Source organism: Lethenteron reissneri, chromosome 47 (genome assembly GCF_015708825.2).
Source record: "Lethenteron reissneri isolate LAM-NWPU_2019-01 chromosome 47, ASM1570882v1, whole genome shotgun sequence".
NCBI classification, from domain to species: Eukaryota; Metazoa; Chordata; class Hyperoartia; order Petromyzontiformes; family Petromyzontidae; genus Lethenteron; species Lethenteron reissneri.
This window is the reverse complement of record NC_083825.1, coordinates 5,060,694-5,085,490: the sequence shown is the minus strand read 5'-3', so window position 1 is coordinate 5,085,490 and position 24,797 is coordinate 5,060,694. Positions and strand designations below refer to the sequence as shown.

Sequence of the window (24,797 nt, the reverse complement as noted above, 5' to 3'; positions counted from 1 at the left end):
TGTTCACCACAAGTACTTGTGGTTAACGCAGGCTTGGCATCTTGCAAAATGTATCTATTTGGTGTTTGGCATCATAACACCTCGTGTTTTATTGCCAAAAAGGGTCAAATATATTCTTATTACTGTTAAAACGTCGGTTTGATTGTCATGCTACGAACATTGCTGTCATAAACAGGGCAGATGGGAAGGTGCTGCCCTCTACCGTGCTGAGTTGAAGTCACGCACCCGAAGGGTTCTCAGATCTAGCTCTATGGTATCCTATTTAACTATTTTTTATTTGTTTTACCAGGTAAGGCTAACGTAGCTCTTTTTCAGAAGCGACCTGGCCACAAATGATAGCTCAATGAAGTGGCTTATCACGTGGACATTTATAGCAGCCAAATACTCGAAGCCCGTGTTTCAAAATGTGGGGGGGAAACCCGGAGGACCCGGAGAAAAATCCACGTGACCATGGGAAGAGAGAGAGAGACGCAAACTCCAAATATACAGCAGGCGTCAGGGTCGGATTCGCACCCACGACCTCCTGTATACCAGGCAAAAGAGTTAACATCTCCTAGCCACCATGTTACCCCGTTGGCCTTTCTCTTGCTTTTTCATTGCTTTCATGGAATTATTTTTGGTGATTTCGAAAAGTGTATTGGTTTAGCCATGTTTGTTGTAGTAGAGTTAGACTGATGGCCTTAATCTAAGTTGTCTTATGGTTGTTGTTGTTTGACTTTCATCCCACTGGGATTTTTGCACACAGCGTTGGTGTACGGTGTTTTTTTCTGCAATATTTTGCTGTCTTTTCTTGGATTTTCTGTTTGCACTTAGTCACATATTCACTATAAGATGTTTTTTTTATGTTTTTGTTTTTTGTTTGTTGCGGTTGCACCCGATTCAAGAGCCGAATGGCTCACAGGGCTATACCTAATAAATGAACTTGAACTTGAACTCTTTGTAACACATAGCGTCGCAGTGGGGATACAAATGGGGTGAAAAATTACTTGACAAAAAAACATACGGTATTACGAGCGTTGTTGATCGAGGTTAATGATACTGGGAGCTTATATAATGCTAATGACTCTGGTAACCTTCACGTTGACTTTAATAACGTATCAATGTTGAATAGGGTTCAAAAATACGAACGATAGCCCATAAATCACTTGAACTTAAAGAAAAGATTAGTATCCTGTCTGACGTTACATGGTAAACTGGACTTTCATGGTAAACTGGACTCCCATGGAAACTGGACTTCCATTGTAAACTGGACTCCCATGGAAACTGGACTTCCATTGTAAACTGGACTCCCATGGAAACTGGACTTCCATGGTAAACTGGACTCCGATGGTAAACTGAACTTCCATGGTAAACTGGACTCCCATGGTGAACTGGACTCCCATGGTGAACTGGACTTCCATGGAAACTGGACTCCCATGGAAAACTGACTCCCATGAAAAACTGGACTTCCATGGAAAACTGGACTTCCATGGAAAACTGGACTCTGATGGTAAACTGAACTTCCATGGTAAACTGGACTCCCATGGTGAACTGGACTCCCATGGTGAACTGGACTTCCATGGTAAACTGGACTTCCATGGAAACTGGACTCCCATGGAAAACTGACTCCCATGGAAAACTGGACTTCCATGGAAAACTGGACTTCCATGGAAAACTGGACTCCCATGGAAACTAGACTCCCATGGTAAACTGGACTCCCATGGTGAACTGGACTCCCATGGAAAACTGGACTTCCATGGAAAACTGGACTCCCATGGTAAACTGGACTCCCATGGAAACTGGACTTCCATTGTAAACTGGACTCCCATGGAAACTGGACTCCCATGGTAAACTGGACTCCCATGGTAAACTAGACTCCAATGGTAAACTGGACTCCCATGGAAACTGGACTTCCATGGTAAACTGGACTCCCATGGTAAACTGGACTCCCATGGAAAACTGGACTCCCATGATAGAGATGACAAATCATTAAAGCCGCGTATTGTAATTGTATTTGGTAGAACTCACAAGATAATACGTTTCTTAAACTTAATTGAATGTCATAGTCCACACAAGCAATGGGTGTACACGTAGTGATTCTACTGCACCCTGTATTGTATATGGAAACTATTATAATGCATTACACTTGGTAGACCACGCAGGCAATCGGTTATAATCCAGCCATGCTCAATCCACTGCTGGACGAAGGCATCCCCAAAATCGCCACTGGGTTTGCGATATATTGCAGACCGCATAAGCAATAGTATCGACAAGATTGGATTCCCCCATTCGATCTATGAAATACAATCGGGGTCACGGTTGTATTTCATAGACCGTATGGAACAAAGCTGTTATATTTCATAGAGCATACTAACAGGGTACGAACGTGCGATTGTATTTCATATACGATTGGAACACGGCTGTTATATTTCATAGAGCCCACTAACAGGGTACGAACGTACGATTGTATTTCATAGACCGTATGGAACACGGCTGTTATATTTCATAAAGCTCACTAACATAGGGCGCGAAGGTGCGATTGTATTTCATAGAACGGGCACGCATGCTCGCAAAAGGCGGGTGGAGGGGGGGACCGAAAGCGAAACCTTAGCAGCATCATCGTCAGCATCATCAGCAGATCCTTCTGAACGGCAAGGAAGAGGAAGTGGCGGCGGCGTTGATGATGATGTGAGCGCATGTCCACTGTCTCGTTCCCGTGTTAGACTCGCGTGTGTTCTGTTCTAACGCGGTAAAAACAAATAGTTTATACAATGCGACGATTGTGTTCTCGCGTTCTGTAATGTTGCGGTCTTTCGGTCATTCTTGGCTCCTCTGTCGTGAAATAATCGAGGGCAAAAGCCGCGCCTCGCCTCGGAAGGTAAGAACCACGGCCTTTGTCCAGCAGTGGATCGAGCAAGGCTGCTGCTGCTGCTGCGAATGATTACTCAACTACATTTCGATTTAAAGCTTTCGTGACTGCAGGGATTCATCTTCTTGGTTCTTTCGGTAAAGTCACGTAGAAGGGGAAAAAAATAAAATAATAAAAATAAAACATAATAAAATAAAACATAATAAAATAATAAAATAAAATACAACATAGTTAAATAAAAATAAAACCTAATAAAATGAAAACAAAACAGTAAAATAAAAATAGAATAAAATAAAATTCTCACGACGTTTCGGCCACAACGCAAGCAGCCGTCCCCAGGTGAAGAAGAGGGCTGTCAGAAAGACAGCGTCTGAATGAACACCACCAAGCTTGGCAGCGTATATTTAAGCTGGGGTAGGGGAGGAGAGAGCCTTGACAAAGGAGTTTACATATCAACAGAGGAAGTTAGCATATTTATGGAAAATGCAGATATGGGATTAGTCACTCATCGTGGAATGTGTAGGTGGTGGGGGGGGTCTCAAAGTCATATTATGCTCGTGTATTATGTAGGATTAGCAGTAATATTGTATTATTTCCCTTCTACGTGACTTTATATTCAACTACAGTTATACTATATTGTGTTATGACAGTCCGTAAGTTGTGTGTGTGTATGTGTAGCTTGTGATGTTTTTGGCCTTGTTATGATCAGCTGAGATGATCTATCCACTACTGCATGGTGTAATTTTAACGCTCTAACACACCGGTGTGATGATGTTCTAGTGACGAATTGTAATGTTTTGTGTACGTGACAAACCTTAATTATTGGCTAATTTGTCGCGGGTTTAATGACACATTTACATGATCTCACCCAAAACATCTCTATTACACTATAACAGTAGTGTAACAGTACTTAAAACTGGAATGTTTCTACATTGAGTACAATATACACACAATGTATAGTGAAATAACAACTGAAATGTTTCTACATTGAGTACAATATACACACAATGTATAGTGAAATAACAACTGGAATGTTTCTACGTTGAGTACAATATATACACAATCTATAGTGAAATAACAACTGGAAGTCACGTAGGTAAAAATAAAAATAAATAGAAATAATAATAGAAATAAAATAATAAATCACGACGTTTCGTAGGCAACACAAGCTTCCTTCATCAGGTGTAAAAAGGCACAGCAAAATAACTACAGTATTTGCCTTTTTACACCTGATGACTCATGCAGCCAGCTATGGCTGCAGAGTTTGGTAGTACATGTTGTTTACGTCATTTATTGTGAAAATTCGGTCACAGTTCCTATGACCAGTTTCATTGCTTTTATGGCTTTATTTTGGTGATTTTCGAAAAGTTTTTTGGTTTGGCCATGTTTGTTTGTTGTAGTACAGAGTTAGACTAATGGCCTTAATCTAAGTTGTCTTGTGGTTATTGTTGTTGTTGTTTGACTTGCATCCCACTGGGATTTTTGCACACAGTCTTGGTGTACGGTGCTTTTTCTGCAATATTTTGCTGTCTTTTCTTGGATTTTCTGTTTGCACATAGTCACTATAAGATGTGTTCTTGTTCATGTTTTTTGTTTGTTGCGGTTGCACCCGATTCCAGAGCCGAATGGCTCACAGGGCTATACCTAATAAATGAACTTGAGCAATCCACTGCTGGATGAAGACATCTCTGAGTCACCACCACCGTCTCTCACGATTTCACAACGTGCGAATCTCGCCCTGCAAAAAAAAATTCTAAATGTGTATGATACGTGTCACCGAACGACGGGAAACGTTACTGCTTATATTTTGTATTTGAACAACTTTCTTTTACCTATAGGCTTGAATACACTTGGAGCAAGTGCTGTTAGCGGGTGTGCCTAGTAAAGCCAGAAAAACACAGGACGGACAGCAATCCGCTGCTCTCGCCCGGACTCTACACAAGGTACTCATTTGTAGCCATATTTTTCTTTTTCACGAGTTCCTCTTTTTTTTACCCCATTCTCAAGACATTTTGACCACAATTCGTCTGCAAACTGTACGCGGCATGTCGCCCCATCCAGCATTGGGTGGTGGTACAGCGTAACAACAACAAGGCTCTAACATCCACCAAGGCCTCAACCGGGTCTCAAGGCTTTTTTGACAAAGGGCTCCCGCATCGGGATGTTTGGCCAATGCCATTAACGAGTGTGTGGCGTGTTGGTCGTAAGTCAAAGTACTTGGAGAAAACCCACGGATGCAAATGGGTACTCGGATTGTAAATGTTGTGGTTTGGCTCTCCAACACACCGGTGTGATGTACTAGTGACAAATTGGCATGTTCTGATTACGTGACAGCCCTTACTAGTTGGCTGTGTCGGGTGGTGGCGGGTTTTAACGACCTGTTATGGATTCCAAATCTCTGCACGAATGCATTCGATCCACTTGCTTTGTTGGCATCTCCGGGCCACCCTCGCGCGTTGGCGGAGGTTTTTTTGGGGGGATTCAGAAGTGCGAGGTGATGAATCAACTCGTACCTCCTAAAAAGTGCGGGATGGCAGGCATTGCGTTGCCAATTTGTGACGTGGCCATGAAAGTGAGCAGTCATGTCTCATTTAAATGACTCGTTTTTGAATAACAACAAATCTATTTCATCATTTGACCACCTTTGCCAGAACCAAAATATAAGAATAGGGTTTTTTCCCTGTTTTCTGGCAACAAATCAATTATTAATGTATTCTGTTGGCAGTGGCGTACAGGTACAAATGATTAAAAAAACCTCGCCATGTTCATCATTAATGCTGACTTCTAACAAACATGGACTGACCTAACATGTGTGATAAGGCTGGGATATTAATATTTCCATAGAAGTGTGGTGGTGAGGCAGAATCAGAATCTTTATTTATCCTGGAGAAATCTGATGAGCTATGAAGCTCTTTCATGTATGACCTGTAAGGACAGGTTCGGAACGTGACAACGCATCTGTCCTGAACCCTAACCTCTGAACTACTCTTCCTAACCCTAAAGCAATATAAAATAACAAGTTAATGACGAAAAATATTTTTTAAAACACGCTTTAATGAAATGTACCGTACGAGTAATGGCAGAACTCCACGGCTCCAGGAAGTGGCCCCGAGGTTTGCCATAAGTAAGGGCCCGTGGTGATTTACAGCCAACGTGAGTTGAGCGTGGAGAATTAGACCCAAGCCTAAACATAACATATAAAAAATATTGTTTAAATTTTTTTATTTTTTTTGATAGAATATAGTTTTGTCACCATTATGACATACATATACCAAGTTTGCAGTCGATGCGACATTGGGAAGTGGGTTAAAATTGAGTTACAAGATTTGAGGATCCGACAACAGACAGTGAGTTTATCAAAAGCGTGTAAAAATTACATCGTTTTTTTAAATCCTTTATATTAAGTTCGCGTGCTTGCGTGCTTGCTTGCTTGCTTAGGACCGTGCAAATCTTTCGGTCGTTTTTTAACCCACTTCCCGTGATCCAATCGAGCTGACATTTTCCACACAGACTCGTTGTGCCAGACAATTATTGTTCGTGAAAAAAAATTCCCAAAATTTTACACTTTTTAGGCAAAAAAAATTATTTAACATATATTCAAATAGAACGCATTCATGGCTTTGGCTGAACGTCAGAGTGTAAGAGTCCAGAGCGTAACCCCTCCACAGGCCGTGGTGGAGTAGCGCAGTTGGTAGCGCCCTCGCTTCCCATGCCAAAGGTCGCGGGATCGATCCCCACGTCCTCCACTGGCGAATATATTTTTAAATCCTTTATATTAAGTTCGCTTGCTTGCTTAGGACCGTGCAAATCTTTCGCTCGTTTTTTAACCCACTTCCCGTGATCCAATCGAGCTGACATTTTCCACACAGACTCGTGTGTGACAATTAATTTTCGTGAATTTTTTTTCTCCAAAATTTTACACTGTTTAGGGAAAACAAATTAAATATTTAATTACCAATTGCTTAATACTGGCAGACAATAATCTGACCCATAGATTGCAGCCATCTCAAGCCAGAGGACGAGAGAACTCTAGCCGCCACGCATATAAAGGATTTAGAGTGAAAAACTTTGTTTTTACGGGTTTACTTGTTACTATCACTAAAAGTAAAGGAGGCTTCAGATGACTGACCATCTATGTGAAATGCAGATTTTTACAGACATGGAGACATACAGGAAATGGTGGATGGGATTTGGTGGTCAGTAATGGCAGGTTGGCTGATGAATGTTAATCCTTTTGGATTGCAGTTCACCAGATTGTGAATAGCTGAATGTGGATACGCCTTTGCAAAGATGTAATACGCAGAGTACGTGGGTGTATTGACCCTGCATCAGTGGTAGTGAATGGGTCTTTATGCGAAGCCAACCGTTTCAATATAACACATACCTTGTCTCTTTCGTACACAGCCGCCACACAAAACACCAGACTCGTGACCGACATGGACGAGCGTCAGCAAGGAAGAGGAAGAGGCGGTGAAGTCATCGTGAGGAGCTGTTTATCTCAGGACTTGTCGGACCCATACCACGCCACCTACCTGTCCTTCTACCTCCTGGGACTGGGCTCCCTGCTGCCTTGGTACTTCTTCAGTACCGCCAAGGGCTACTGGGATTACAAGTTCAGTGCTGGCAACAGCTCCACGGAACAATCGTCCAATTCAGATCTGCTCGTGAGTTTGGGGTTTTTGGCACACGCGATGCCCAGTCGGGGTTTTGCCCGACGCATCTCTTTAATTATTTAAGCGGCTTGGTTGGTGCCAAGCGCGTACGCGCAAAAAAGAAACTAAACTCCTTCGTCATGCAGTGTTTTAAACTCCTTTAAGCTTATAATTTGACAATTGCTCGCGTTGCATAGTGCATTAACTGTTGGTGTCATGTTTAGACATGCACCGTTTCAATAGAAGAATATATATACAGTCGGATACCGGCTGATGCAAAGGCTCTAATTCATCGCAAAAGCAGGGCAGAAAGATTAGATAACATTTGAGTTTGGGCCAATTATTGCATCAGAATCTTACCCAAATAGGCCTTTTTCATTAATGCACCCCAGTAATTCTGTGTCCCCATTGCAAATTAATCCCTCGGAAGACTCTCAAACATACAGGCAATGAGGTGGTCATGAGAACAAAATGGCCAGTACAGCACCATAGGTTCATGGTCCCATCTATGCAGATTTCTGAATGTAATCCTTTTGAGTGTGTTGGGATTCCTCTTGGTACTCCAGTTTCCTCCCACAAGCATTAACACTCATTAAACATAATTGACTAGACATTCTAATGCAGATGTACGTCATTTTCAATTTAACACGTAGGCTTTCGCGACCAATATTATTCATAATATAGTTTTTTGGGTCAGATCGCGTTATTTATAAATGTGTCGTAACCCTCCACCACCCGACACGGCCAAACAGTAAAAATGTGTCACGTTTTTCAAAGGACAAAATAATTCACTTCTTTAGCCCATCGGTGTGCTGAAGAGAGAATCACCAGCATTTTAAAATTTGAGTAGTTCGACGTTTCGCTGATAATTACAATCGGCTTCATCGGGCAAGAATGGTGAAGCTCTCCTGTTGCTTCCAGTCTTAAATAGAGCAGCATCAGGGTGAAAAACGTGACATTTTTTTACTGTTTGGCCGTGTCGGGTGGTGGAGGGTTACGACACATTTATAAATAACGCGATCTGACCCAAAAACATATTATGAGTACGTCCTTTTGTCGATCAACTTCTGTATGTAGGCCTCGCAATGCCATATCAGTCCTTTAAAGTTCGTTTGCCCACACTTCACCATGTTGGTCAGTGCGGGTTCGTGAATGGGGAGGACCAGGTCTGAATCCTGTATCACTTGCCACTGATGTTAACCATGGCCGGAATTCGGATTCAAGTTTCCAGGTTCATAGTCCAGTACTGTGTGCGAACCACTGCACGCCTACAGCTCCCATAAGTAGAGGGACTCGTCTACTTACAAACGAGTTCGGTTCTGCAGGTCTGTTCGCAAGTCCAACTTTACTCCTGTCGATTCCAAACATGTTGTACGGCATGTACACTAAACACGGGGAATGGCTTTAAAAGTTGTATAATCTCCTGTAGATGTAGAATACCACTGGTTATTCATGCTCTGCGGATGTAGATGCCACCACCGTCATCTATTGCGTGGCAGTTGAGCTTACGATTCTCGGTCCGAACAGGCAACTGGACATACGGACAGGTTTGTTCGTATCTCTGAAAGTTTGTAAGTTGAATGTTCGTAAGTAGGAAGAGTCCCTGTAATGGTTGTGCATGGTTGACACAAAGCCGTTGCATACAACGTGATGCATTGCCAACGTTGTTCCCTGCACATGTGATTTGATTAAATGTGTCATGAGCTGAAGAACTGATATGAATCGATGCATCGTTCCACCCTACTGCACATTGAGGATATATTTCTACTTTATTGCACATTAAACGATTGTTGTGCCATTCTTTATTTGACGTTGTAATTAAACAGTATATTTGGTCCTTTTTTTGGTAAACAGAATTTCGACATGGGATAATGAACCTGAAAAATTACAACGTAACTTAAGCATCATTGGGGCTCTTGTAGACGTAAAACTTCCTTACACAGCAGGTTACTATGATACTTTGGATCCAATTTCATCGCTGTGTCTAATGCTTTTTTATTACTCCGTTACTGTAGTAGAATTGCCCATTTATGCAGAAAGGCTGTGTCAATTACCACTCGCGTAACATTACGTGTAAACTCTCCTTAGGTTGTGTAGACCGTGATGTAAATGCTTTTTGCTGCACTGTTCATTATTCTTGGTGCCGTTTCACCTAGAAGCTGTATATGTGGAACAAGGTGTAATAGTGAGCACACTTCAGAATCAGAATGAAAATCTTTCTTCGTACAGGAGGATTCCGATGAGCTGTAAAGCTATTTTTGTTCACAGATGTCCAGTCGGGGCGGGTTAGAAAGTTATAACGACAAAACAATACAAAAACATGCTAGGAGTGCAAAGTATAGGAAAGGTAAGCAAGTCGCTAAAGAAAACCTTTTATTTTACCGGGTAAAGTCCACTTAGCTATTAGCTGCATTTTCAGTTGTCGACATTTTAATCTCCCAGCAAGGAAGTTGAAACAGCGGTGCAAGTTTCTTAAATCCCCCACCTTTGTCCACCCAGCGGTATAAACGGGTGTTACGCAGTCGATTGGCATGCCGTGTGTGGGTGCTCTCACATCTTACAAGATGTATGGCATGGAAGAGTAGGCCAAACACCCTCTAGAGGTGCTGTCCAAAGCTCTCTCTCGTGGGGACCCCCCCCCCCCCCCCAGCACTGCCGCGAGCAAGAAATTTCATGGCTGCACCTTTACCTGCAGTGGAGCATTTTGGGAAATAAATTAAATCTCCATGTAAACACGACGTATATTTTGTAATTGCCGTATTTTCCCGCATATAGCCCGCATACGCATATAACCCACAGACGCATATACCCCGCAAAAATTGCGTTTTGTGTAAAACAAAATTCAGATAGCCCGTACCTCCATATACCCCGCATGCATTCATATATTTAACGTCGTTACTGCAGCTTAATTCCATCATATTAATACGAAGTTTACATTTGCAATACATTCCACTATCAATTGTTAACATTAAAATCATAACGTGCACAAAGAAAACAAACTAACCGAAAACGAGTGAACTTCAAACCGTAAATAAGTAATAAAAGTAAATATCCAATACATAGGTAACACATAACTGGTAGATAAGTAAGTCCAGTTTTAGTACTGGTAGATTGCGCACTGCACAGATAATAGCAGCACTACCGTAACGCCGTTGCATCGCCCCCCCCCCCACCTCTCTCTCCCCCCAGCTCTCCCGTCGCCGGTAAACAGTGCGCGCACTTCAAACATTGTCGTTTAATTGTACAAACAATTCATTTAAAACTTGATAACATGTGCAATTTTAGTGTGAGTGGTTTATTCAGCAGTGCTTTAGTCAAAGGTAAGTGTTGCATAGTGGATAGTCCTACCATGAAACAATTAAACGAGTTATGACATTTTTCGATTTAAAGCTTTCGTGACTGCAGGGATTCATCTTCTTGGTTCTTTCAGTAAAGTCACGTAGAATTGAAATAATAAAATAATTAAAATAAAACATTATAAAATAATTCTCACGACGTTGCGGCCACAACGCAAGCAGCCGTCCTCAGGTGGAGAACAGGTCTGTCAGACTCTGTCTCCTCGACAGACCTGTTCTCCACCTGAGGACGGCTACTTGCGTTGTGGCCGAAACGTCGTGAGAATTATTTTATTATGTTTTATTTTATTATTTTATTATTTCAATTCTACGTGACTTTACCTAAAGAACCAAGAAGAGGCGTTATGACATGTCACACGTGTAAAATATTGTTGGGATAGCCCGCACCTCCATATACCCCGCAGGGTCTTGTTTTCGTAAAAAGTGGTATACCCCGCGGGTTATATGCGGGAAAATACGGTAATCAGTGGAGTAGCCTTCCAAACGTACTGCATGTTGGCCAGCAGCAGTTGTTTAAGCATGCAAAATCTAAATCAGTTTCGACCTCCTGGGTCTCAAGCCATTTATTTGAAAAAATATGATTTGTAATAGCCCTCTCAATAAACCATTAGCACAAAAAGCACAATTCAGTGTGTCCTTAAAACTGGCCTCATTGAGAGGTGGGGTTCCCCAATATATGATATTTGTTTTCTCAACAAATATATGAAAGGTAAAAACGGAGACTCCCTGGCACTTCGTGTTTTACACAGTGTGGAGATGCAGCTCGCAACAGGTACACATGTTTGTACGCGGTTTGTTTTTAGAGCTTCTAGTACTATTTTAATTTTTGTTAAATTACTGCCCCCCAAAACCACATTTTACGTGGGACATCAAATATATGTGCGCACCATTACATTTGTGTGGTTATACAAATAGTGCTTGTTAAAGTAAATCTGTATGGTCATGATTTTAAACCGTACCTTATTTTTTTACACACAGATATGGGGCAAAAAGGTGATTTATTTTGTTTACATCCAGGGTTTCCCAAAACCCCAACCCACCAATCATCTCCATTCTGTTCACAGTAATGAACGGAGTGGTTCTCATTTGAGAATAATGCTCGGGTTACATTGAATGTTAGCATTTGTCACGTCTAAACAAAAGAAAAATAATCATACTATTGTCATGGCGTAGGACAAATATTATTCCTTGCTTCTTGCGAAGGGGATAATTAATCTCAATGGGCTCTCACATTGTTGAAAAGAGGAATATTAATTACGGAGAAACGTTCTTTGTTCACCCATTTAAAACGATCAATGTAAATGTTGATCTTTCACACCGTGTATTTTGTTGCGTATATTTTGTTTGTCTTTCAGGTCTATTTTGAGAGCTACCTGTCCATAGCGTCCACAGTTCCCAACGTCTTTGTCTCGGTGCTCAATGTTCTTCTAATTAACAAGTAAGGGTCTTCCTACTACATATCTGCACAAAGTTATTTGTCGGGGCCATCGTCGCATGATCATCCCTTTTTAATCACCCCAGGTGGCCAGGTTCAGTTCAGTTTAATTTGAACTTGCTTTACTACCCAGCTTCGCCCGGGACTTGGATTCTTGTCTTGGATTAACACACAGCCTACGCGGAGGGTTTGGGGGGGGGGATGCGTGACGTCAGCAGGCACACTGCGTGACGCTGCCGTATATGGGTGATATCACAGAGTTGACGTCACCACTCACTCGCCGTGCAAAATATGACCATTATTGCGCTCCCCACCCCCCCAAAATCCAAAAGTGTATTTTTATACTTGTTGTGTATGTCGGAGAAGCGGTGCTGTTTTATTGTTGATGAAACTCGATTTAAGAGCTTATTGGCTCAGAGTAATCTAAATATATAAAGGGAAATTTGTGAATATGTGTGTCTGTTCGAAATGTTTAGCATACTTGCCGACATGCAAAGTATGAAAATACACTTTTTGCATTGTGTACAGTCTGGAAGCTACCCACATGCCAAATTTCAAGTTTGTTGCATGTCGGAAAGTATGCTAAACATTTCGAACAGACACACATATTCACAAATTTCCCTTTATATATTTAGATTACTCTGAGCCAATAAGCTCTTAAATCGAGTTTCATCAACAATTAAACAGCACCGCTTCTCCGACATACACAACAAGTCAAGTAAAATAAATCAATAAACAATAACAGATAAGCGAAATAAAAAATAGATATCAAATCATAATCACAAAATAAAAATCATCTTTTGTTTTTGAAAATACAAATTTAGTTAAATATATATTAACAAATAACACGCTTGATCTGAAAAAAATATCAACTTAAATCTTCCATATTAATTACAATGCTGATCGGCCTACAACACGATGGCATTACTAGTGAGGAATAAAAAAAAACACAGCATCTAAAAAAAAACTTATTGTAAACAATGTGCAAAAGTTGTCACTTGCAGGCAATTAATATTTGCCTTCGGATCGGAGCCCTGAGCAGACTTTTAGTTTGCATCCAAGCAGCCGTGTGTGAGTAAACTGGGTTCTCAAATTTAGTGAGTTTATGGTTGCAGCTCATAAACCCTAATGCCTTCACAAAAAAAACACATCGTAATTTGTATGTATGTATGTTGAACTTATTTCCCAATGTACGTAGCCGATGCTAATCGGTTGTAAAGGTAAAAATTGCAACTTAAACGATATATATGGAATAAGTCCCGTGAAAAAAATCTCTTCGGCCACAGTAAGTTTATTGGCAGGCCGGAGATGATATTTCTGCACAAACATATGTGCCTACAATTCTCTAGCAATATTCTTGCAGTAACATTGAACGGCTGCCCTTCAAGTGAAACGTCCCACGAGCATTTTACCTGTGTCATCTCATGGGCCCAACCTTCACGGCGATCCTGGATTTTTATTGTCACCGGCAAAAATGTTTGCGCTCATTTTTTTTTTGTAATGGAAAAGCATTAGAATGTCACCCGGGAAGTCACATTTGCAAGTTCAGTCACGTTTTATAAATTTTATTGGTAGCTATTAGTAGCCGGACGTATAGTGACGAGCCATTACACTGTGTTCCCATCGTCAATTTTAGCTCCCTTGCGCTTTTCGCTAATGACAGGGAAACACAGACGCAGCGGCTTCAAATTCTGCAATCGCAACTCCTTTTGGCAGTACAGCGTGAAGTGTAACCACACGAATGGTCGTACGTGGAGGCGTCACCAAAATAAAGTTGTCTGTGGAGCGTTGTCGCAAGATTTGCCGTTTATGCGCGGATAATGGTTCAATCAGGTGCTGCCTGACTGATATGTTCATTACACAGACGTCAAGAAAGGTTGACTGATAGCAGACTCCGGCTAGTTTACCTGATCTGACGCTGTCATAAATATTCCTTTGCGTAGCTCGTTATTAAATGTAATTTCGTCCAATGGTACGCATCACCATGCTGCAATATCCTTTAGCATGGGATGCATAACAATGTCTGTGACCCCCCCCCCCCCTCCGTTGTGCAATGAGATTGGTTATTTTCCTGCATAAAAGTGCTACGATTGCAAATTCTGGATTTACTGACGGGATGCCAAGCCATGTGATGTTGTGCCAAGTGGGCTGTTTCCATTTGGTTGACTCGTGCTGTTTTGTGATTTGAAGGCTGTCAGCAAATGTCCGCGTGCTGTCTTCCCTGGCAACCATGCTGCTCATATTTGCCGTAACGGCCGCCTTGGTCAAGGTACAATCTTTCTCAGGCTCCTTCTAAGCACATCCTCTTTTTGAGACAAAGTTCGTTCCTGTTAATTAGGCTTGTGTTCCAATAGGCAATTAACGGTCGCCCCCCCCCCCCCCTTGAAAAAAGGATTAGTCTAAATAGGCTTTCCTCTGGTGATATATAAAGGATTTAACAAATAGATTTATTCATTGTTTGATTTACCCACTCCCAAGCGGCATGATGAATTGTCAGAAATCAATAAAAAAATATAATTTGTCTTTTTTGCACTCTTTAGTTTGCATTTCATCTCGCTCTCAGTCTCATTTGTAAAGTTTTGTTGGCGCCATTAGACAATATGTAATGCTCTGATACCATTTGCATGTCATTTGCATTAGTCATAAATAATTGCTTCTTCATGCACTATTTGATGCATCTATCATGAGCTTAAGAATTAATTTTAATCAATGAATGGATTCTATATACAAATGTATTTTAACACTTCAGAAAAAAAACCTACGTATAACATGAAGTGTCAGTATTCGTATGCAATCTATCTCACCTCATGTGAAACTTGTCATCAAATATTGCCAATGGAAGTCATATATTGACAGGTGGAATAAAATATTAATGTATTTCGCCTTAGGAGTTCATACACTGCCTGTCTGTAGACACAACATATTGTTGAACGATATTATCTTGGCCCTGATGTCAAGCACGGTCAATCATCAGATTGGTGACTTCTAAAGAAAGACAAAAATAAAAATCTGGTTTCGGCAGGAAGTCATATCTAAATTTTCCTTTCTGGGTGAAAACTCAAATCGGAAATGAGCAAAATCAAAGTTCTGCTTGTACTTTGGATATTAAAGAACTTTGTCCTGATTCTCATTTTCGTAAAAAAAAAAATGTACCGCCTAAAAATGTTTATCATCAGTTGTGGTTTATCCACCGTTGCCATCCTTCATTGTCTGGAGGCGCCACAATCGGTCTCACTCCTGCACATTCATGCGATCTCTTTATTCCATCTCCACGGTGGTCATACTCTCTAAGTACATTCTCTCGTTTCCCTGAGCTTCATAGAATCGTCACGCCCCCCCCCATCCCCAAATAATATAAATTCATAAAATCGCTCGTGGTGGTGCGTTGATCCATCCCTAATCTTATATTAAGTTCACCTTCAATTTAACATGTACTAGGCTTTTGTAAATGTAAATGTGTTGTTAAACACGCCACCACCTGACAGATCCAATGAGTAAGGTTTGTCACGTAAACAAAACGTGATAATTAGTCACTAAATTTCGATTTAAAGCTTTCGTGACTGCAGGGATTCATCTTCTTGGTTCTTTCGGTAAAGTCACGTAGAAAAGAAATAATAAAATAATAAAATAATATTATGTTTTATTTTAATGTTTTATTTTAATTATTTTAATAAAACATAATATTATTTTATTATTTTATTATTTCCCTTCTACGTGACTTTACCGAAAGAACCAAGAAGATGAATTAGTCACTACTTCAGCACACCAGTGTGTTGGAGAGTAAACCCACGACATTTACTATTTATTTACGTGACAAAACTTAAGAATTGGCTGCGTCGGATGATGGCGGGTTAACGACGCATTTTTATTCATGCGATCTAACCCCAAAAATACCTCGATCATGATTAAGTTTCACCTCGTTCTCAGGTGGACACTTCAGCATGGCTCTCTGGGTTCTTTGGAGTGACCATGACGTGTGTGGTGGTGGTGAACTCTGCAACGGCCGTGTTTCTGGGCAGCCTCTATGGCTTGGCTGCCCTCTTCCCACCAAAATACCCGCAGGCGTTCATCACAGGTGCGTGCGCGTGGCACGGTGGCGAGATGTTAAATACCTCGCCTGGTATACAGGAGGTCGTGGGTTCTATCTCGACCCTGACTCCTGTATATTTGGAGTTTGCGTGTCTCTCTCCCCGTGGTCACCATGGATTTTTCTCCGGGTCCTCTGGTTTTCTTTTCCACATTTTTGAATCAACGTCTCACACGTTTAGAGTATTTGGCTGCTATAAATATCCACGTGATAAGCCACTTCGTTGGGCTATCATTTGTGGCCAGGTTGCTTCTAAAAAGAAATATATTGCTCAATGGGCCTTACCTGGTAAAAAAAAAATTTGTACAGTGGGAAATAGATATTAGGCACGTAAGGATGCATTGACACATTGATCGAAATCCTTGTTTTTTCTTCTCCCCAAATCTTATACCGTTGGTGCTGTTGGTGTCATGTTACCAGACAAAGAATCCGTTCAGATTGCTCCCAGAACAGTGCAACCCTACACATGAGAAAAACCTTAACATGATGCTGTGGCTCTAGAAGGGACGATGGCCGGTGGTAAATGGTATAACGATGGCGTGACAGCCAAAGGAGGAAATTCCTCACTACGTCAACCGAGGAGATGGAGCAATAAAGTCAACCCTTATGCGGGCACTGGGTGGATTGTTTCATCGTACGATTGTGAGGGTTGGCGATGACTTGGGAAGACCTTCATACAGCAGTGGATTTATAATGGCTGATGATTATGATAGAGGTCCATTTACTGTGCGTAGTGTATTGTACCTGTATTTGCATTCAAGCAATGAAGCTAATTTTAACACCACTAAGCATTAGTGCTAATGAGAATGAATTCCAAATATATATGTAAATTTACACGTAATTAGCTCATCAATACAGCACTTTCAGCCCAGAGCACAGCTGGACATTTCTCTCCCCAAGACTTATTTATCTATTTCAGCCGAATAGTCTCATAGTGAGCACGACCGGCCATTGTACGAACCAGTTTGGTGAGAGATAAGTAGTTTACATTTACACGGCCTCGCATCAATGTCGATAAGGAATTTGCGAAAGTGCGGTCAGTGAATGCTGTCACACAGCCAGTGACGTAGCTGTCCACTGGCGAACCAACCTCGACTTGGACGTATCAACTCTGCTGAGCAACTCCCCACCTTATGGAATAAATACAAAGATAACATACTCTTTGGTTCTTTCGGTAAAGTCATGTAGCTGAAAAAAAAAAAACGTTTTTTTTTGCTGTGATTGTTCCCACCTGATGACAGACGCTTGTGTTGCGTCCGAAACGTCGTGATTTAATTTACCTTTTTTTTCACCTACGTGACTTTAGCGAAAGAACCAAAGAGTATGGATCCTTGCAGTCACGAAAACTTTTAATCTAGAAAGGTAACATAGACAGTAAAGACCCAGAGAGATAATTTACATAAGTAGGGCCATTGTGCGCTAACCCAATTTAAATATTGAGCCATGATCCGATTGCTGTTTGGAAGCCTCCCTACCACTATTCCTCATGGTCCTGCGATATTACGAGCCATCTCGCTCCTGCACATGAGTTACGCTCCATCTCCGTGGTGGTCGTGCTTTTGAGCGGTTTTCCTCCTTCGGCTGTCGTTCCACCAAACCCATCTTTCGTCCATTGTTAGTCAGCCCTCGGAACCATGTTAGTTTATGCCGACCAAACGTATGTTTGTTAGCAGTCAATTTAAACATTACATGCAAATAATTTAAACATTAATCGTAATATAATGATTCATCACTTAACAGTGATACTTACGCTTCACAATAATCAAATCTGTAAGCGACGAGAAAACCTGTTGTAACAAATACGATAAGAATCAATCACGATTCATGCAAATTATTGCGAGTGAGAAGCTACAAATGGGATAGAATATACGAGAAACAATACAAAGGAGATGGTAAAAAGAAAAGAGGCAAAAATTATTGAATTGTGACTAATGGAGACGGGGTGTGAATTATTGAATGCATTAGAACAATTAATCCCATACCCCGACCCCCCGCTGCCCCCGCCACCCCCCCACCGCCCAGCCATTCGATGTCCAGGATCATGATTCGATTCGATTCAATTCAATAATCGAATTATTTTTTGACATTTTTGTTTGACGGTAGCATCGGTAATAATGCATGTTTAGTGAGCTTAAGATAATTCTTCCACCCTTACCGTACATAACAGTAACTTCCCAATTTCGCTTGCTAAAGAAGATTGGCTGACGATGCTTCCTCGTGGTGTTAAATATAGAGCAATGGTTTGAACTGAAACCGTCCCTCCTACCCAGCCATAAATTACAAGGATGACCGGAGGCTGAGGGCAATGTTGCCTTCGCCAAGTCTGTTTGCAAATCTACCTTGGCAAGGTCGTTATGACATCCATGGGAGTGAGACCCCACGGTGAGAGTGTACACACATATCCATGCCTCATACTCTTTGGTTCCTTCGGTAAAGTCACGTAGGTAGAAAAATAAAAAAAATAAAAAAATATATCACGACGTTATGATCACAACACAAGCGGTCGTCCTCAGGCGGAAAAAATAATCCAGCAGTGGAACTGCTGAACCAGCGAGAGAGCTGTTACAACAAGGTTATATATATGTGGCGATGACCAAGCAAGCGGGGTCTGAGCTACGTGACTTTAGCGAAAGAACCAAAGAGTATGGATTCCTGCAGTCACGAAAGCTTCAAATCAAGATATCCATGCCTCCTACCCCAGGGAAGTCCAGCACGGATGAAGTGGCACAGCTTTATTTTCCACCTGGAAGCTAGTTCAATCGATCCGGCCTGCTGCTTTCAAACCATGGGCACGTCGTGTGTGTTTTACTCACCCCTTCCTGTTTAAGTGTTTTTCTCGGAGTTCCATGTAATGAATCGTCCACATGCTGATGAACACTGGGTTATTTTTTTTCGAAAATCGAATCTCTTTCTTGCGCGTGTTTTGGCAGCTGTGCCGTGTAACTCTCCTATGTTGTTTTCGGGTTGCAACGCGTCTTGTTCGCTATGATTTCCTGACATTTTATGCCAGATGCTGTGGGAGCTTCTACAGGAACTTTTTATTTGTCCCATACAACCTTACTTTAATATTTATTATGTTTCAGATGTAATGCTGAGACTGGTACGGTCTGTATCGCCAACTTTTAGCAGTGAGAAGGAATGGTCTTTTTTTTTCTCCCCGCCATATGTGGTTAGCCTGGTTTGCTCCCACACGGTGGTACTCATTAAAACATGTATCGGCTAGACACCCCAATGCAAGACCCTCCACAGAAAAAGCCTTGAGACTCGGGTGTTTCCACACAAATTTTGTCCGGCTACTACTGGCTGTACCCCCCCCCCCACCACACTGCAGGTCATGGGGGTTATATGTCCCAACTTTACCGTGCTAATAAGTGGGGCCTGGTAAAATCTGGAACCACAGGATGTGAGAGAATACTGTCGAACAACAATTGAATTTGCCACAATGCCGTCTGCTGCCCACGATGTTGCCTTGCAGCAGCCGATGGCAACCTGCATTGTGATGCATGCTGGTCGCACGGACTGTACAGATTCGACCTTGCTTCCACAGTTTTACAAGATTAGGCGAGTTGAAAGTGATTTAATGAAAAAAAACAGTTACTGCGTTATGAGAAGTCAGCTCATTAATGTTTTTGTGTAATTCCCCATACCAAGACAGCTTCTCAGTGGATATGAGCATTACCCCATGCATATTTGACTCGATAATGGCCCTATGGGAAAGCAAAGTACATTATTATTATTAAGAACATGATTACATAGCTGTATAAACTGACCCCTGCCATATAGGAATGTGGAATTTCTATAACTGGCTTAGACCCGCCAATGGAGATGAGCGTTGGCCACACTATTTTGAGACGCGGCGCAGGCTTCCATAGAAAAGTAAAGGACACTGCTATTATGTTATTATAATAATAACAACGCTGCCCTGCAAAACGGGCGAAATGCTGATGCAATTAACTCGCACCACAGGACAGGCAATGGGAGGCACGCTAAGCGTCCTGGCTTCCATAGTAGACATCGCGGCCGCGGGAGACGTGACGGACAGTGCCTTGGCCTACTTTCTCACGGCGGACATTTACGTGCTGGTGTGCATCGTCATCTACCTGCGACTGTGCAAGTTGCCCTTTGCCAGGTGCGTCCCTCCCGCACGCACACAACAGACACAAAGATCCCCCCCATATAGCCTTAATGGACTGTTGGGGCAAGTGCTGTTCGCAAACGCCTAATTAAAGCCGGCACGGCACACGAAGGGGGTGGGTAACCAGCACAATGCCCGGCCGCCTTTGTCTCCCCAGTGGTGATCTTCTTACAATGCAGCAGGTACTCATTTTAGGCCGAGTCGACCTAGGGGAGGCCCAAGACTAGTGCGGATAATCGTCACCAGTGTTGACCGTGAATGGGAATCGTGCTCGGGTCACTGGGTTGGTAGCATAGCGCACTAACCGCTAAGCTACCACTGCCCGCACACTTTTTACAATACCACCACCATCCACACACATGCGATTGTACTGGGATAATTGGCGGGATACACGTTCATAAACCAAGACGAATTGGCACTCAAATTTAAGGTATCGACACAAATTACGAGGATGTCAAACCGTCCGCCTCCTGTCTCTGCGCTGCGAAGTGGTCCATCACCCTGATTTCCACATGAGCTGCTTGCAAAATATTACGGCTTCAAGCGTGAAAATATTAAATCACTTTGAATGCGTACATTTTTTTAACTTGCAAATATGACCGTTGGCTGCCAGACGAACTTTTAAGCCACATGATATTGAACCCTTGGCGAGTCCTGCATTTTCGAACACCACGGCGGTGTGTGGATATCACGGGGCATGTCTTGAGTTGGATATCACCCAGCACAAAAAAAGTCACATACACAGTGAGCTTCACTCTATATTCTCTACACACCAAAGAAAGTTAAGGGACACTTTTTTTGCATTAGTATTGATTCTCTCGTGATCTCCCATGTTTTTGGAGGAATTTAATTTGCATTACGGAAACCCATGAGTATCTGTGCCTGGGCAAGATGCCTCTATCTACAAATTAAGTTTCTTGCTCTAGTTTTAACGTGCAAGTTATGGGCTACCCTTTCATCAGTTTGGTCGATTTTCTGTTACGCAAGTGCCCAATAGCAACAGCTTTGTAACTGAAGTTTTGTTCGTATTGGAATTACCATGGCCCTGTGTTGCAGACAAATAGATGGACATACGGACATACAGAAATAATGCATCAACGCTTTCAATCTTAATTGCAACACATTAAAAAAACACATTTGTTTCCTCAATTTTTTCGGCAACCTGTTCCCCACCCATGTCCCCAATTAGGTACCACATCGATTACAAGGCCCCTCCGTCAATTAATTACGACGCGCGGGACGCGGCGAGCGTGCAGTCCGACACGGACGAGCCCTACCCGGCAGACACGGATGTCCTGATGGCGCCCGCCGACACGCACGCCCCAAGACACCACCAGCAACAGCGATCCTTCCCGCCGGTACGGGCGATTCTGCGCGAGACGCGCTGGCTGTGCCTCTGCGTCTTCTTCTGCTTTTACGTCTCCATGATCCTTTTCCCGCCCGTGCTGGCCAACATCGTGCCGACGTCCGTCTCGCCCGAGAGCGTGTGGGCCAAGAAATATTTCGTGCCCGTCGCCATCTTCCTGGTGTACAACTTGGGGGACCTGGTGGGCAGGGTGACGGCCGGGTGGCTGCGATGGCCGGCGCCCGAAAGCTGGCTCATGCCGACTCTCGTCTTCCTCCGCACGGCGTTTCTGCCGCTCTTCGCCTTCTGCAACTACCAGCCCCGCCGACATACGTCCACCCTGCTGCTCGCCAACGACGCCGTCCCGGTGGTGCTCACCGCTCTGCTGGGGGTCACCAACGGGCACCTGGGCAGCACGGCGCTCACCTTCGCGCCAAGGGTGGTGCCGGCGGAAATGGCAGAGGCCACGGGGGCTGTCATGACGTTCTTCCTGTCCCTGGGCCTCGCCGCCGGGGCTCTGAGCTCCAACATTTTCATGAGGTTCATCTGAAGTGTAAGGCACGGACAGGTTCGGGGAGAGATGTCGGAGATGGGAGGGATGGGAGTAATCTGAGGGACGGGAGGGAGGGATGTGAGCTGTTTATGCGGCAATGGTGTAGTGTGTTTGTGTGCGTGGGTGGTTTTATGATGTTTTTAGATATAAACCCGAGTGCACTAGTTACGTTGAAAACGGCCTTTTCTTGTTTACTTCATCTAATATTTGAACCTGATTTTGCTTTTTCTTAAATTACAAAAGTGCCTTAACTGAACGCTAAAATTCAATTTTGAATTCGTAACTTGCACTCCGACCTCAATCTAAGAGGGCGAGAACACACCGTATGTCATTTTTAAATGTGAGCCGCATTTCAAATATTTGCTTGTAAAAAAATACAAAAGTTGCTACGAAACGTATAATTCCACTTTAAAAGTCATCAATGGTGAATATCACCACGCAAATGGTGTACTCTGCGTAATTAAGAACATGTAATTAATAACATCCCCTCTGTGATACTCATGGAGGGAGTGTTGGTGTCGTAGGTTAGCACGATGTCACTTAAGTTCTGTTCCTGGCCACGGCTAACGTCAGTGGCAAGTGATATCTGGGACCAGCCTTGGGCACCCCACTTTCACCAGCCTGCACTGACCAGTGTGATGAAGTATGGTTAAACACAAAAAGAAACCCCATGACTGAAACAGCATGGGGAAGTGGGCCTTCATCCAGCAATGCATGAACAAACAGCTCTAAATGAACTAATAGGGTTTTTCCCCTTTTTTCTGGCAACAGAACTGACACCTTTTGCAAGGAATCATGCTTACATTAACCACAATACTTGCAGTCAAATGCAAACAAAAAACAATACTCTTGTTTGCATTTGACTGCAAGTATTGTGGTTAATGTAAGCATGAATCCTTGCAAAAGGTGTCAGTTTTGTTGCCAGAAAAAAGGGGAAAAACCCTATTAGTATATTTTGGTACTGGCAAAGGAGGTCCCATGATGTAGCTCTAAATGACTTTTGTATGGATGTATGTGGAACTTCTTTCGCACAATACATAGCCAACAGCACTATCGAAGGTGTGGGGGAACGACATACATATTGTTTCCCTGTATAGCAACCTGCACTCCTTCAACAAGGGAGGGATAGCAAAACTATACCAACACTCTCCCGAAGCCTTCTTCTTGTGGCCAGCAGACCTCACTGGCTGGCATTCGGCGCCTGAACATATTGCCATGCGCAAGAACGCATCCGTTACGGTACGTTCCTATCAAATTAAGTCGCATGCATAACGAGTACGATGAATGCAAGCCATCGTTTCCGCAGAGCTGAAGCCAATGTGCGGCCCTGAGATTGAGGTCGGGAGTGTGTAAAAACAAAGGAGGCGTTTTTGTAACTTTTTTTTATCGAATCGAGAGTTTCATCCGAAGCTATATTGCCTGCAACTAGTGCGACGCTTTGAAAAGGGAAGGGGTGCGCTCGTGCGTCGCGAACGAGGGACCTCGTCACGATCCGTGGTCCAAAACGTTTGAGCACTCAATTTATGGGTTGAACAAAAAGGTCAGCGTTTCAGCCGAGAAGCTTATAACTGCCGGAGACATGCATAAGGCCCCGTGAGATAGCCGGGCTTTTACCTCTACGAGGAGGTCTGCACTTTAATGACCCTCGTTCCATGTTCTGTGTCCCAACTGAAAGCTCGCTGGCGTGCGTTTACCTTCTGCGGATGAGTTTGAGATTACATTTATTTTTTCTTTCCGAATATCTGATTTGCGTGCAGTAAAATCTCTCGCAGCCAGACTATTGGGGGAGAGGCTTTCTGGCTCTGTGGATGTATCCGTTGTAGTGCAATTATTTCGTGCATTCATACGCAATCATATGAATAACAGCTTCGTGTTATTAATCAACTAACATATTTAATTAATATGTTGTAAGGTTATACACATTTTAAATGTAAGATTTACTGTTTAATAACACTTTAAAATAATCGCAACGTGTACATGCGCTTGAGGCAGAGGTTCAAGGTTGATTCTCAAACCCAAGAAACAGATAGTGACTGTCTTGGGCTTGATATTTTTTAATTTTTTTGTTGTCAAATGTGAAATAAATATTACCACGAGGAGAGAGAGTGAGGAAAAGCCCTCGCAAAGCTCGCAGATAAGCACGGCGTTCATTAGCATTGGTTCCCCCAATTCCACACCACATATAAATGCATGCATTATGACGCTTGGGAATTGCATGGGTACTCTTTGGTTTTTTCGGTAAAGTAATTTATTTAATATTTTACCTACGTGACTTTACCGAAAAAAAACAAAGAGTGAATCGTGCAGTCACGAAAGCTTCAAATCTAGAATTGCATGGGTGTTATTTGTATGTGCTGTGATGGTCAGTGATATCATTTTTCACTTC

The 24,797-nt window shown here is 42.6% G+C and overlaps 1 protein-coding gene across 2 annotated transcripts; it reads left to right on the top strand.

Annotated features, from left to right (window-relative positions):
• The first annotated feature begins 2,564 nt into the window (after positions 1–2,564).
• On the top strand, positions 2,565–23,200 carry SLC29A3 (solute carrier family 29 member 3). Of its 2 annotated transcripts, none has more exons than XM_061571138.1 (8): positions 2,565–2,667; positions 4,687–4,791; positions 7,253–7,512; positions 12,212–12,294; positions 14,482–14,560; positions 16,219–16,366; positions 20,345–20,507; positions 21,703–23,200. In XM_061571138.1, the coding sequence occupies exons 3-8, from the start codon at positions 7,285–7,287 to the stop codon at positions 22,406–22,408; spliced, it is 1,407 nt and encodes a 468-aa protein (XP_061427122.1). In that variant the 5' UTR covers positions 2,565–2,667; positions 4,687–4,791; positions 7,253–7,284; the 3' UTR covers positions 22,409–23,200. The 2 variants fall into 2 exon arrangements, with proteins under 2 accessions (XP_061427122.1, XP_061427121.1); XM_061571137.1 differs by having other exon boundaries at positions 2,635–2,857.
• The last annotated feature ends 1,597 nt before the right edge of the window (positions 23,201–24,797 follow it).

What these genes read in the sequence shown, in the direction of transcription:
- SLC29A3 (XM_061571138.1), top strand. Translation starts at nt 7,285, where the DNA reads ATGGACGAGCGTCAGCAAGGAAGAGGAAGAGGCGGTGAAGTCATCGTG. An exon ending in CCCGCAGGCGTTCATCACAG is followed by an intron (nt 16,367 to 20,344) that starts GTGCGTGCGCGT and finishes CTCGCACCACAG; the next exon opens with GACAGGCAATGGGAGGCACG. An exon ending in TGCAAGTTGCCCTTTGCCAG is followed by an intron (nt 20,508 to 21,702) that starts GTGCGTCCCTCC and finishes GTCCCCAATTAG; the next exon opens with GTACCACATCGATTACAAGG.